General features: G+C 39.3%; 1 protein-coding gene across 1 annotated transcript in view; it reads right to left on the bottom strand.

Annotated features, from left to right (window-relative positions):
• Window positions 1–15,372, bottom strand: part of LOC121868972 — a 60,090-nt gene extending 44,718 nt beyond the window's left edge. Inside the window, exons 1-3 of the mRNA XM_042370005.1 lie at window positions 15,366–15,372; window positions 15,032–15,085; window positions 4,818–5,015 (exon numbers count right to left, since the gene is read on the bottom strand). Of these exons, the coding sequence (XP_042225939.1) occupies window positions 4,818–5,015; window positions 15,032–15,085; window positions 15,366–15,372 (259 nt within the window). The remainder of the gene's footprint in view (window positions 1–4,817; window positions 5,016–15,031; window positions 15,086–15,365) is intronic.
• Between the last annotated feature and the right edge of the window lie 1,014 nt (window positions 15,373–16,386).

The raw sequence follows: 16,386 nt of genomic DNA, 5'->3' as shown, positions 1-16,386 counted from the left end.
TCAATAATACATCATATATACACTGGACTTGACATTAGTCTTGCATGGTAAATTATTCCACAACCTTTTCAACAGAAGAAGAAGAACAACAAATACTAGTGAGTGATTTTGGAAGTACGTGTGTGTGTGTGTGTGTGTGTGTGTAACTAGAAGAACGTTGATAGTGAATAAAAAACAAAAGAAATATGATGAAACTGAAGAGCTTAAGGGAAACAAGGAGAAATAAATCGTTTAACTTGAAGATATATATATAGTGCTGTATGGAGGAAGTGAGAGGGTATTGTCGTTCTCTGGTAGTGGGTGTGTCAGTGAAGGGTATAAGATCAATGATGAACTGAACGGCAATGTAACTGAGGGAGAGAAAATAACATAGAGATTTGAGAAGAGTATCCGAGAAGGCATCGACGTTGATGTACAGTACGCTACCAGGACACACCGCTGTTGACACTTGACATTATCATATCAGTTGGTTCTGGATTCAAGAGAGGAAGAAGTGAATTAGAAGTGACAAAACCGACATGCTTGAGGGCAATAAGTGAGGTGAATGGGATGAAGAGAATAAGTTATGCAGAAATAAGGGGGAGATAAGAGCACTGTATCAGGGAAGGAGATTAGGGTCTACATCAATGGTATGGAAGGAGTGAGGGAATGACAAGTAAATAATTAATAAGAAAAAGACTTTATAATACAGAAAGAGAGAGAGAGAGAAAGGGAGGGAGACCAAAATAACAGGAGGACATGGTGAATGACACACAAGAAGAGAACAGCGGTCATCCAGGAAGCAACAGTGTGTGTATGAACAAGCAGAGTACGACAAGAAATAACACTTTACGGAGGACACTACTGACGGGTAATGTTGGGTTGTGTGAGGTGATGGGTAGACTGGATAGAAGTTTAGGGCCTTGTTATGGAAGAGAAGTTACTTAGTAGAACACATGGCAGAATGACTGTGTGTGTGTGTGTGTGTGTGTGTGTGTGTGTGTGTGTGTGTGTGTGTGTGTGTGTGTGTGTGTGTGTGTGTGTGTGTGTGTGTGCCCATGATTCCAGCCACCTTACATGAAATGGGAAAAGACTTGACTTAGCTTGTAAATCAACTGAGTTTTTACAAGAGAAAGTGCCACAGTAATAATCTTATGAACATTATCAGGGAACAGGCAAGAGGCTCAAAATTTTGATTAAGTTTAAGTTATGTTAAGATATATTATCTGAACCTACATAATACTGACTCATGTTATGCTTTGTAATAATGGTGTTACTGACTGCAGCTTAACACACACATGATCGTTTTAAATGAAGCACCAAGCAAACAAAACAACATTAAATCGTTTAGTTCAGGCAAGCAAAACTAATGACAAATTTCACACATCGTAAAAACTGCTTTCATTCTTTTTTGTTGTTTAATGTTTTCCAAATTCTTTCTGTAATCTACATTAAAACACACACATAGACACACACACACACACACACACACACACACACACACACACACACACACACACACACACACTGTAAATGTTTATATTATTACATGTTATTCTATCCATTTTTAAAGACAGACCTTTACCACATGTAACCTATTTGAGCAACACAACACCGGATAATGAAATACAACTCAGGAAGAGATACAAAAAAACATTTCCTTTAACAGGTTACATCAAGGGATCAACAGAGGCATAATATTAAATTCAGAACCTGTGTAAGAAAGGTATATTTACAGTGTGTGTGTGAAGCCCTAAAAAAAAATCATAATCAAACCAATTTTCAACTTAATCTGTACAAAACTTCGGCTGTGTTGGGGACATAGAGATCTCTCCAACACATATAGAGTTTTGTACAGGTATAAGTTATGATGTCATATGATTTTTGCATCACAGGCACAGAGTAAACAACTTTTTATCTACGTTGAACTAGAGACACAACCACTTCAGATCTAACCTATATACAGTGTGTGTGTGTGTGTGTGTGTGTGTGTGTGTGTGTGTGTGTGTGTGTGTGTGTGTGTGTATCAAGAAGAAAGTCATCATTGTTCAGGATGAGAAGTACAGGACGGTTAATGTGCTATTTACCACAGTTGAGGATCACTGCCACCGTGACTGCTGTGTAACAATAAACTCCTTCAAACACATAATAAATACACACATAAGAAACACTCACAAATCACCGTAAGTTTCAAAACCCAAACATCACATATTCCTTAGATAATTTATCAATAAAGTGTCTGCTGAAATATTAGTGACTTACGCTAAGCATCAGTACATGTCCGACTGTACCAAAAACACATAACTACAGAAAATTAATAAAATAATATATCTTCATAATTCATGTGTCAATAAAATGTAATAAAGGAGGAAATATTATAAAATACTAAAATAGCTAAATTATATCAAATAATATCACATTGAAAAGAGTGTACATTACCATCTTCTAAAAACATTAGGATGATAATATTCCTGATCTAACATCCTCAACCATCTTTACTGTAGATTAATGTTAGAGTAACGACTTATTTACGCATACAACATATTTTGATGCCGAGTTACGTGCAGTAGCCAGGATGAAGTAGGTGGATATGTGAAGGGTCTTGTCATGGACGTGGAACATAATAGCAAAAGATATCCGTTACAACAATAAGCGTGAGAGAGAGAGAATTATTTATTTCTCTTGGTCCCTGGCTCCTGTGTTATAGTGAGAGATGAATTAAAGGAACAAAAAGGAGGGGGAAATTTTGTAAAGATGTGGATAAAGTTAAGGATAACAAGAAATGAATTAATTTTATGAATTTTAGGGTAAGTTTAGGATATAGTAGAGAGAGAAGGAAGTCTGGGGTGTATAGATGGTATTATTTACACAAGAATATCATATGAGAAAACTTGCTGCACCAGTAATCACAATGACACTTCATATTACCTGTATAAACAACTTTAAGAAATATATGTTAATTATAGATGGTGTTTAATAATCATGGTGTCAGTTTTATTTATTTGATGAATAATAAATAAATCAGCCAAAAAATATAATAATGAAAAATAAATGTGAACTGAATGTAAATAGAGTACAGTACCAATGTGATGAAGTTAGTTTTTCAATTATTAAATACTGCACAGAGAAAACAGCCTTTCTTGTTACAGCCTTTCTTGTTATTGTTGCACTAAATTCTATGTATCAGGACTATACTTTATCCTCTTACTTTACTTTACTTTACTTTACTTTACTTTACTTTACTTCACCACTGATGAGCGTGTCAGCCACTTAATTGGTCGGTCACGTCTCTGTTATGCACCGTTGGCAAGTACTAGGCATGTAGTACTGTGCTGTGCTGTACTGTACTGTACTGACTCTATTACACTATAAAAGGTTTTGGATCCAGAATACTGTAATCACAACAACTGACACAGACATTTGCAAGCTGGGCTCCATTACGGTGTGCATGTGGCTCCTTTAAGTAGATTTAGTTGCATGTATGGTATGTTCATAAGCAGATTAAGGCACTCTAATATACTAACATCACATGACAATTACTGCATGTAACTTTATACAGTGCTTAAACCTGTCCTTGTACAGTACAGTACAGTGCAGACATTTCTAAACTAACTTTCTATTTTTGATTGTTAGCAGAAATAAACTTGATGAGAAAAATAAAAATATACAGAGTACACTGAAAAAAAGAAACCAAAATAATCTTAGCTTCTGTAATAATGGCAAGCTGAACAGCACAAGGAATTTACAACAAAAGTTCAAGTGCAAGTGTTGAGACCGACAAGGTTGTTTCAAGTACAGTCCAGTATGGTCAAGGCTACGGAGTGATGACTATAAGAAGGGTAAACTTGGCAACAAGGTCAGTCAGGTCACCTCATTGACTTATGATCCATACAGTAATAAAGTCGTAGCAAACACTTAAGAAGTTTTCAGTTGAAGGAAATATTTGTATTTGTGGTTGGACCAGTAGTGTACTGTATGGTAATGAAGCAAACAAACCCAATGATAAATAGATGGATAGAAAGATGGATCTAAAGATCAACAAATGTTTGTGTACCCGGGGTGGGTACTGTACCCCAGGTGGGGCACACAACCTCCTGCACTACACACAGAGGTTGGTGTTTCAAGATTCGTGAAACACTAGTAACACTGGTGGCCAGCTCATTTTACACCTGTGTGTGTAGTGCAGGCGGCTGTGCACCCCACCTGAGGTACATTACCCACCCGGGGGTACACACACACATAGAAGGATAGACAGATTCTTATTAATATCATTCACCTGTCAGTCATGGTAGTAAAGACTATGTTATAGATACAGTAGTAAATAACATCTGTTGTTATCTAAATAAAACCATCATGACCAGCAGCACAACATTTATAAGTTGAGTGTTGGGAGAAAACAAGACTCACCGTCCCAACACAACACTACCGGTGTATCGAGCATCAAAACTCTATCGAAAGAGTTTTTATCTGTACGTGCGGATTATATTGACACACTTTGTATTCACATAAGAGTGAATTCTTCCCAGTTTTTCTGGATTATTTTAAAATGACGACCACATTGTATGAGTGACTCGATGATCAAAAAGTTCCTTCAGTGATGACACCTTCATATATTTACTGTTCATAAGTGGATGACAAGTTAATAAAACTCAGTTAAAAGTTTGTTGACAGCCCTGATATGCCAGAAAATTAAGTATTTAGCAAAATATGAGATAACATTAACAAATTAAGAATAAAATGCATACTGTATATATTAGAATCAGAGGTTGAAATGAGACATGATATTAATAAATCATAAAAATACATTATCCAAGGCTCTCCCTGTCCACCACTCTCACCTCGCTCTCTCTCTATCCACCTATCTCTTGCTCCATCAAGATCTCTCTCTTCCATCCTGGAGTAAGAGGCTTCTATATCAGACTCACTTTTGGAGAGTCTCCACAGTTCTCTGGCAGAGAAGCAACCAGTGGCCAGGATGGTGCTGTTGTAGATGATGCCATTGATGCCATTGTAAGCCACACTGTGCACCGGGTGACCTGCGGGAGGACCTCTTATTAGTAACTTTATTATTTTGTACACTTAGTACATACCAGCTGTACTGTACACCAGCTAACCTGTACTGTACATGATGAAGTCTTCTTGATAACTTTCACTTAATGTCTACACATTGTTCTGTACAAATCAGCAAAATATGAATCAACAGGACATAAAGTAGTGTTTATATATTGTACCATCACTTTAAAGGTAAGTATTATATGCCATTACTGTGATGAGCAAAGATAAGTGACATTGGGTCGGGTTAGGTTAGGTACTGTACTGGGATGGATGATCACCTAGGAACACCAGATACTGTTGGCCTTTAAACTAGAAATGACCATCTGGTGGTTTTGTCAGTTATTACCTAAATACTGTATCATTTATTATAATTATTCAAAAATTATTTCAGGCTCATGGCAAGCAAGCTACAGTCTCCATTATTGCAGCAAATGAAACAAGGTGAATTTATAGTATCACACCGGTCTTTATTTATGTATTAAAAATATGTATCTCGTAATGTTTAAACAATTCTAAGACATTTTTCTTCTACGATATTTCCACCGGAAATTAAGGATAACCGAGATATTAATTTTTTTCTAATTATTACTTTCGCTCAGTCACAAGTGTCGCCTCTTCTTTGCTCTCTAAACGTCTGGGGCATGAACAACGGGTTACCTTAGGTTAGGTTTGCTTGGTTGGTTGGTAATATAATTTGTTATTTATTTAAAAAAAAAATCCAACCTTTTCCATTATGATTGTTGGGTGTTGGAATAAATAAACGAGATTTCCGGTAGAAATGAATATCAAATTCGTTCGAAATTCATCAAAATACATAGTAAAAAAAAAAAAAATTTTAAATCAAAATAAAGACCGGTATGACACTATAAATTGACCGGAAACAAACCACTATACAATACTGTACAGGTATCCCTTGTTTACCATTAATTCACTTAACGTTAATTCGGTTTAGTAATAAAATATTTTGACACCCTTTATCACTTAATGTTAGGTCAAAACTCGGTTCAGTGACAGCTTGACCCACCAGGACGGGGACAAACTGGGGGTAAGGTCGCCTGATGGCCTGTTGTCATTGTTACATGCAATGGGAATATAGAAGTTGTGGACAAATCATTACAATTCTCTAGTGTGGCTTAGATACAGTATAGTGCTGTATAAAGAAAATATAATAAAAACTATAAAATAAGAAAAATGAAGTGCATTGGTGTGTGTTACTGTACGGGTATTGGTCTTTGGTATTTAAGTTGTAACTGTGTGGCCGACCACTACCCACCTGAGACCCTTCCTCTGATGTGACGTCACGGCACACACACACATACTGTACTTCATGTACTGTACATACATATACATATATTCATACATACATACATACATCTTGGAGTCAACTGGGTGACTGCCCAGTTGAACTGTGCCACGTCACCCAGAGGGTGGTTTCAGTGTAGGAGCTTTTTTTTTCAGGTAAAATATGAACTATACAGCACAGTACTGTACAGTACTATTGTATTCTATGATATGCTATGTATAAATTTTATTCTTTACCATAGCAATTTTTTTTAAAGTTTGACGTAAGGAAGCAATTTGAAATTTGTTTGAATGAGGCTCACATTTTGTTCACTAAATTGTTTAACTTTGATACCATTTATAACAAACTTGATTATTATTATTACCCTGTACAGTACAGTACAGTACAGTACAGTACAGTACAGTACAGTACTCAGTGTTTACTGTCCTGCTATTTGAACTTGTTCACCTTCCATGCTTTGAAGTTATCCCTCGTTCAGTGATAATTCCGCTTAATGTTAGGTTTCAGCAGGAACGCAGCCCCATTGTTAAATGAGGGCTACTACACAGTGTGTATCTAACTTTTGCAGGACAAAGTTTGACACTGCTCAGTGCTCAGTGATCTATTCTAGTTACAAGTATTGTAAATCTTAATTTTTTAAATTATTTTGTGGTAAAAATGATTTTTCAGCTCTTCCACTTGTATATAAAAAGTGAACATTTGATTTGCAAACATTTTTATTTAAGGAAACTAATGAAAACGTAATAAATGCTGAGATACAGTTCCACACAACAGTTATTTGAATATAAACAAAACTGAACAACTCTGTGTAAAGTACAGTACAGTGTGCACTTATGGTCAGACTTTACCATTCTTCTCCACCTAAATTAGATCAGGTAAAAACAATATACTGTATGAAGAAAAGTTTTATCCTTATCTGAAGATTAGTCTACACCCACCCCAGGCATTGTGATGTGTTGTGATGTGTTGTGATGTGATGTGTTGTGTTGTGTTGTGATGTGTTGTGATGTGTTGTGTTGTGTTGTCTTTGGTTTTCTCGACTGGAAAAAGAACATTATTCAACGAAACAATTTTATAACTCTTACCTCCAGTTTCATATATACGTCAACAAATAAAAAGCGAAAACATCAATAAAAGCCAAATAATAACCAAAAATAAATAAAAGCGAAAACATCAATAAAAGCCGAATAATAACCAAACAATAAATAAAACAAAATTAACAAAAACCAAAAAAAAAAAGACAATACCAAATAAACAGAAATTAAATAATACCAATGACCATATTTGCATAATCCCAATAGAAAACGTCTCCATAATAGCAAATAGGGAGTATATAGGCCTACCAATTACACCCATCTATTTTTATATATTAATAAATTGATAAATATTTTGCCTATTGCAGTAAAGTCGTCGGTATTAGTGGTATAGCAGTACATCCTATCCTCAATGTCCTAGGTTCGAGTCCTAGCTCAGGGATAGCCATAGGAAAAGGTGTTCAATGTCCCAGGTTCGAGTCCTAGCTCAGGGATAGCCATAGGAAAAGGTGTTCAATGTCCCAGGTTCGAGTCCTAGCTCTGGGATAGCCATAGGAAAAGGTGTTCAATGTCCCAGGTTCGAGTCCTAGCTCTGGGATAGCCATAGGAAAAGGTGTTCAATGTCCCAGGTTCGAGTCCTAGCTCTGAGATAGCCATAGGGAAAGGTGTTCAATGTCCCGGGTTCGAGTCCTAGCTCTGATATAGCCATAGGGAAAGGTGTTCAATGTCCCAGGTTCGAGTCCTAGCTCTGAGATAGCCATGGAAAAGGTGTTCAATGTCCCAGGTTCGAGTCCTAGCAGTAATCATAGCCATAGGGAAGGTGTTTCAAATCCGGGTTCAGTCCTAGCTCTGATATAGCCATAGGAAGGTGTTCAATGTCCCAGGTTCATAGCTCTGGTATAGCCATAAAGGTGTTCAATGTCCCCGGGTTCGAGTCCTAGCTCTGATATAGCCATAGGGAAAGGTGTTCAATGTCCCAGGTTCAGTCCTAGCTCTGATATAGCCATAGGGAAAGGTGTTCAATGTCCCAGGTTCGAGTCCTAGCTCTGATATAGCCATAGGGAAAGGTGTTCAATGTCCCGGGTTCGAGTCCTAGCTCTGATATAGCCATAGGGAAAGGTGTTCAATGTCCCAGGTTCGAGTCCTAGCTCTGGGATAGCCATAGGGAAAGGTGTTCAATGTCCCAGGTTCGAGTCCTAGCTCTGGGATAGCCATAGGAAAAGGTGGGGGGGGGGGACTCCGATTTCCTCCTGTACTAACAACTGGACCATAGAGTTGATAACCAAGTGACAATGAATAGACCAACCGACTTAACGAGCTAGTGAGGTGATAAGTGGTGAAGGGAGTACAGTATTATCATCCCTCCAGTACCCTTCCCTCCTTACCCTTTCCTTCCCTCCTTCCCAATCATCCCGAATACCTCCTTCTCCCTCCTTCAGTCATTCCCCATTACTTCCACACGGCGGCACAAGAAAGACTGAATATATTCCTCCCTCTCTCTCTCTCTCTCTCTCTCTCTCTAGTGTAAAGACAAACATGAACACCTGAACATAAACGTCTCCTGGACACATAATAGGACACCCTTGGACACAGGCTAAGACACCCTGTGGACACCCTTGGACACCTCTGACACCTCTTGATTACCCCTATGTCTCACGCCACTAGCCCCAGAGCGTGTAATGTGATGATTATAACAGGCTTCTGTAATGACCAGTCGAGCGTTCTCTACTCCGCCATACTCATCTTATAGTAGCCGAGGATACAGCTACACGGCGCCTCTTCTCTCTTCTCTCTCTCTCCAGCTAGTCCTCTTGTAACTCCAACATTTTATTTCCATTTCGTTACTTTTATTTCTTTTGTTCTATTAATCCTTCACACTGATGACTGACGCACACACACACACACACACACACACACACACACACACACACACACACACACACAATATCATCATACACACACACACACACAGACACACACATCTCTTCTCTGAATTCCAAAGGTTAGTGCGGAGGGAGAGAGAGAGAGAGAGAGAGAGGGAGGAGAGAGAGAGAGAGAGAGAGAGAGAGAGAGAGAGAGTACTAAACTGGTTACCCATTGGTGTACACAGACAACAGGTATTTGAGAATGATAGACTCTGATTGGTTGTATCTCAGAATGATGGCCTCTGATTGGCTGATACGAGCAGACCCTCTCAACCACGCTCCCAGGTCAGCTGATCCCCTCACATCAAAGACTTCCTCTGATTGGCTGAGGTAGACCCTATGGGGCGGTATAATGAGCGTCATTGATTGGCTCCCATCAACCCAGAGTGACCGATGTGGTGTATTTGTTTATGATTTCCATTAATGGCGGAAGAGTCGAGCGCTGACGTCAACACTGTCTGGCCAGGGACCATCAGTGTAGTGCTGAGCAAGTGATAGTAAAGGTAAAACACCTTATATACCTTTTTCTATTTATTATTATCATTATATAAACATAAGGAGGTCTAAACAGCGTTAAGTGAGTCCGTGTATTGTGTTACCTTACCTACTGTACAGTTAGTGGGAAATTGACGTATGAATAACTGAGAATCAGGACTAGTAATAGAATACAAGGTCAAGTGTTACCTAAGCTCAAGAGAATTCCCGCCAAAACGCAGCGGCGTTGAACAAATTCTTTTCCTCGGTGTTCACAAGAGTGAATGCGAACAATCTTCCTGCGTTTGAGGACAGCTGGTTTGACACAGCTGACTCACAGTGTGTTCTCAGAAGAGGTTATAAGAAATAAGCGGTCAAAGCTAAAGATTCACAAGAGTCCCGGCCCTGATATGGAATCATCACGTGTACCCATGACAAGCGGGGTACCACAGGGCAGTGTATTGGGCCCGTTGTTGTTTGTTTGTTTCATAAATTACATGCCTGACGTTGTACACTCCTCCATACAAATGTTTGTGGACCATGCCAAGTTATTTCAGGAAATTAAGAACCAAGCGGACTGTGAAGAGCTTCAGAAGGACCTCTGTGAGCTTCAAGAATGGTCGAAGAAATGGCTGCTAAGATTCTATGTCGCGAAGTGTAAGAGGATGCACCTGGGGCGTACCAACGGTAAGAAGGCATATCACATGTCCTAACGGGACGAAGAAACTGCATTTATTGAGACGGACCACGATCTTCAAGAGTGAGGTGCTTCCCTGTCTCGAGTACTGTCACCCCATCTGGTCCCCGGGGTATGCTAGAGATTGTCAAATGATTGAAAATGTTCAAAGGAGGGCCACCGGACTGGTGCCTGCTCTACGGAACCTCAGCTATCCAGAGAGATTAGAACGCCAGTGTTGTGACGGCACCGAGTGAGAGCTCATTCAAGGCCAGACTTGACCAACATTGGAGCAAGTTCTGATATATTCAGGAGCCGGTGCATGCCCAGTACTTGCCAACAGTGCGTGACAGAGATGTGACCGATCGCCCAAGCGGCTAACGAGCCGATCAGTGGCAAAGAGGATAAAAGTAAAATTAATAAGTATTTTACTTTAAGCATTATAATGTTCCCGCCAAAACTACTAGAACTTAAAAAAAAAATATTCCCGCCAAAACTTTCTCCTTAAGCCTAACAATATTCCCGCCTAAATCTTTTATATTAAGGCATCAAGATTCCCGCCAAAACTGCTAATGTTTACACCTAAATAGTGGTAATTTGGCGGCAAAAAACAACAATATAATTACTACTATTATTGGATGAGAAGGTGGTGATAGGCTGTGGAACCCCTAGAGGTCATACTTGTGGGTTGTGTGAGGGGTGTGGGAGGGGGGCACATTAACCTCTGTCGGGATAACAATGGCATAATAAACGGCGACTCCAGCACGCAGGGGAGAGAGAGAGAGAGGAGAGAGTGTGTGTGTAAGATGTATGAGTGAGTTAGGGCGTGTGAGAGGCGGTAATGTATGCAGAGGGAATCCTGAGTCAGCGTCCACGTCACCACCACCACACACACACACAGTAGCTGCTAGATAATACCTCCTCAGCCTCTTTATTTCAACACCTCGGATAAAATATAGTTAAACCACCAAACTAAACCAAATATAATTAGATTTAACAAATAATTAAACTTAACTTATATTATCACGTATATTTATGTTTTACGATACTTTTATCACAACAACAACAATAATAACAACACCACCACCAAATTTACTGTCAAATGAAAATCTAAAAACAAATTAAATCAAAATAAAGAAAACTGGCTACCGCTTAAGACCAAAAAGCGCGGGAAATATATAAACAAACCCAGCTGTTTCCCGCGCATTCTGCTTCATGTTCAACTTACCAAAATGTTTTCTAAATCATGACTAAAATAACTAATCTTTCGCATTCCTATTAACTTCATTAATAAGTTCCGTTTTTAAGTTTATTGTAGATGTAAATGGAAAACTATAGAATCAAACCAGCGATCATAGGGGCGAGAACAGTACCGTATTCTCGACCACCGTATCTCCGCCTATTACAAACAGTAGTGGATGTAAATGGGTGGGGTTACAGCCACACACACCACACACACACACACACACACACACACACACACACACACACACACACACACACATATATATATATTTATTAACTGTTGTGTGTAATAATGTCTCCTGTGTACAGAGTTGGGAAAATTTTTGAGAGAGTGCTGTAGTAAACACCAGGCAGGAAGTCTCCTCCTCAGCTATGGGTGAGGGAGAAGGAAGAATGGGGGAGGGGGGGAGAAGGGGAGTGGGGGAGGGTGGACAGGAAGAGGGGAGGAAGAAGGGGGGAAAAGAAGGAGTGGGTGGAGGGGGGATAAGGAGATGGATAGCAAGAAGGGTAGGGGAGAAGGGAGTAGGGGGAGAAAGAAGGTGGAGGGAGGAGGAGCATGAGACAGGGAAAAACGAGGGAGAAAGAAGAAAGAAAGAAGGAGGAAGAGGAGGAGGAAGATAAGGGAGGAATAAGTGAGAGGTCAGGCTGATAAAGATGGGGGGGAGGAGGAGGAGAAGGAAGCCTGGATGAGTGTAGAGGAGATAGTGATGAGATAAAGGGGAGGAGAGGCTAGCGTCGGGAAGGAATCAAGGAGGAGGAGGAGGAGGAAGAAGAGGAATAAAAGCAGTAGGAGAAGAGGAAGAAGAGGAAGAAGAAGAGGAGAAGAGAGGAAGGGAGAGCGTTACTGAAGAGGATAACATCACCTTTATGGCGTGAGTTACGACCTGTGTTGTGTGCTTCTTGTGGAGGAGGAGCAGGGAGAGAGAGGAGTAAAGAGGGGATGAGGAGGAGAAGAGAGAGAGGAGGTGAAGAGAGGAGGAGAGATGGGAGAGGGGGTGAAGGAGAGGAGGGAGGGGGAATTGAGAAGAAGAGTAGAGAGGAACAAGAAGGGAGAGGAGAAGGTGAGGTAAATGTGAGAGGGGAAGACCGTCTAGGTGTGATTTGAGAGGGAAGAGAGGGAAGGAAGGAAGTGAGAGGGAAATGGAAAGGAGAATGGTTAAAAGGGGAGAGAGAATGTGAGACCGAGTAAATTGATAACGAATAAATGGAAATAAATGATAAAAAGACATTGAATAATATTTAGAGAAGAAAGTGGAATAATAATAATAATAATAATAATAATAATAATAATAATAATAATAATAATAATAATAAAATACAATACGAACATAAGTAAATAAATGCGATTTACTTCGTTCACATCAGCTGATACAATGTAAACACAACCACGTGACTCACATCAGCTGATACAATGTAAACACAACCACGTGACTCACATCAGCTGATACAATGTAAACACAACCACGTGAGCTCACATCTAGCTGATCTAAATGTAAACATAACCCATGAAGCTCACATCAGCTGATACAATGCCACTTACATGACTCACATCAGCTGATACAATGTAAACACAACCACGTGACTCACATCAGCTGATACAATGTAAACACAACCACGTGACTCACATCAGCTGATACAATGTAAACACAACCACGTGACTCACATCAGCTGATACAATGTAAACACAACCACGTGACTCACATCAGCTGATACAATGTAAACACAACCACGTGACTCACATCAGCTGATACAATGTAAACACAACCACGTGACTCACATCAGCTGACACAATGTAAACACAACCACGTGACTCACATCAGCTGATACAATGTAAACACAACCACGTGACTCACATCAGCTGATACAAGGTGAACACAACCACGTGACTCACATCAGCTGATACAATGTAAACACAACCGCTTGACTCATTGATCAGCTGAAACATTGTGGTAAATACAACCACGTGACTCATCAACACAATCCACGCGACTCACATCAGCTGAGATACAATAAAACACAACCGGGCTTGACCTCACATCAGCTGAAACACGTAAATACAACCACGTGACTCCATCAACACAACCACGTGACTCACACCAGCTGACACAAAGCAAAACACAAACACGTGACTCACTTCAGCTGATACAATGTAAACAAAACCACGTGACTACATCAGGTGACACAATGTGGGCACAAATCCACGTGACTCATCAACACAACCACGTGACTCACATCAGGTGACACAATGTAAGCACAATCCACGTGACTCATCATCACAACCACGTGACTCACATCAGGTGACACAACAACACAAACTGACGTGACCCACTAGCCAGATACAATGTAAGCATAACCACGTGACTCACATCAGCAGACACAATGAAACACAAACCACGGACTCACATCAGCCAGATAGCTGCTAATGTAAACACAACCACGTGACTCACATCAGCGGACACAATGTAACACAACCACGTGACTCACATCAGCAGACACAACAAAACACAACCACGTGACTCCATAAACACAAATCCACGTGACTCACATCAGCTGATACAATGTAAACATAACCACGCGGACTCACATCAGCAGACACAATGTAAACACAAACCACGTGACTCACATCAAAGGATACATCAAGATAACCACGTGACTCACATCAGCAGACGGCCAATGTAACACAACCACGTGACTCCACATCAGCTGATACAATGTAAGCATAACCACGTGACTCACATCACTGATACAATGAAACACAACCACGTGACCTACATCAAAGAAAGACACACAAACACAACCACGTGACCTCCAGCATCAGCAGACACACAATGTAAACACAACCACGTGACTCACATTAGCAGACACAATGTAAACACAACCACGTGACTCACATCAGCAGACACAATGTAAACACAACCACGTGACTCATATCAGCAGACACAATGTAAACACAACCACGTGACTCATAAACACAACCACGTGACTCACATCAGCAGACACAAGTAAACACAACCACGTGACTCACATCAGCAGACACAATATAAACACAACCACGTGACTCATAAACACAACCACGTGACTCACATCAGCAGACACAAAAACACAACCACGTGACTCACATCAGCAGACACAATATAAACACAACCACGGACTATATCAGCAGACACACAAACACAACCACGTGACTATAAACACAACCACGTGACTACATCAGCTGATACAATGTAAACACAACCACGTGACTCACATCAGCAGACACAATATAAACACAACCACGTGACTCATAAACACAACCACGTGACTCACAATATAAACTCAACACAAAACATCATGTACTTACTCTTCATCTTTTCATCATCCTTATCGCTCTCCAGGACAATGCCCGACAAACTCTCTGAAACAAAAACAAAACAGTATTACCAACTTAACATCAAAACAGTATTACCAACTTAACACCAAAACAGTATTACCAACTTAATGCCAAAACAGTATTACCAACTTAACACCAAAACAGTATTACCAACTTAACATCAAAACAGTATTACCAACTTAACACCAAAACAGTATTACCAACTTAATGCCAAAATAGTATTACCAACTTAACACCAAAACAGTATTACCAACTTAACACCAAACAGTACAATACTTAACAATTGCAAAACAGTGTTACTTACTTAACATCGAAAAATTATTGAATAACGAATTGAACATCAAAACAGTGTACTAACTTAATGCCAAAGCAGTATTAATGAATTTAACACCAAAACAGTATTACCAACAACACCAAAACAATTATTACAACCAAAGAGACATTATTTCTAACACAAAATAGTATTACCAATTTATGCAAACAACAGTATTACCAACTTAACACCAAAACAGTATTACTAACTTAACACCAAACAGATACTAACTTAACACCAAAACAGTATTACCAACTAATGCCAAAACAGTATTATTACCAACTTAACGCCAAAACAGTATTACCAACTTAACACCAAAACAGTATTACTAACTTAACACCAAAACAGTATTACCAACTTAACACCAAAACAGTATTACCAACTTAACACCAAAACAGTATTACCAACTAACACCAAAAAGTATTGGCCACTAACACATCAAAACGTATTGTACCAACACGCCAAAACAGATTTACCATAACGTAAAACAGTATTACCAACTTAACGCCAAAAACAGTATTACTAACTTAACACCAAAACAGTATTACTAACTTAATGCCAAAACAGTATTACTAGCTTAACACCAAAACAGTGTTACTAACTTAATAACAAAACAGTATTACTAACTTAACACCAAAACAGTATTACCAACTTAACACCAAAACAGTATTACCAGCTTAATACCAAAACAGTATTGCACCCATCAAACAGTATACTAACTTAACACCAAAACAGTAGTTTACCAACTTAACACCAAAACAGCAGCATACCAACTTAACACCAAACAGTATTACCACAACTAATACCAAAACAGTATACCAACTTAACAATCAAAATAAAAGACAATAACTTAACACCAAACAGTATTACCAACTTAACACCAAACAGTATTACTAACTTAACACCAAAACAGTATTACCAACTTAACACCAAAAACAGTATTACCAACTCAACACCAAAACAGTATTACCAACTAACACCAAAACAGTATTACCAACTTACCAAACAGTAT

This window comes from Homarus americanus, unplaced genomic scaffold (genome assembly GCF_018991925.1).
Source record: "Homarus americanus isolate GMGI-L3 unplaced genomic scaffold, GMGI_Hamer_2.0 scaffold24694, whole genome shotgun sequence".
NCBI lineage: Eukaryota > Metazoa > Arthropoda > Malacostraca > Decapoda > Nephropidae > Homarus > Homarus americanus.
The sequence above is the reverse complement of the archived record's forward strand: the minus strand, read 5'-3'. Positions and strand labels throughout refer to the sequence as shown.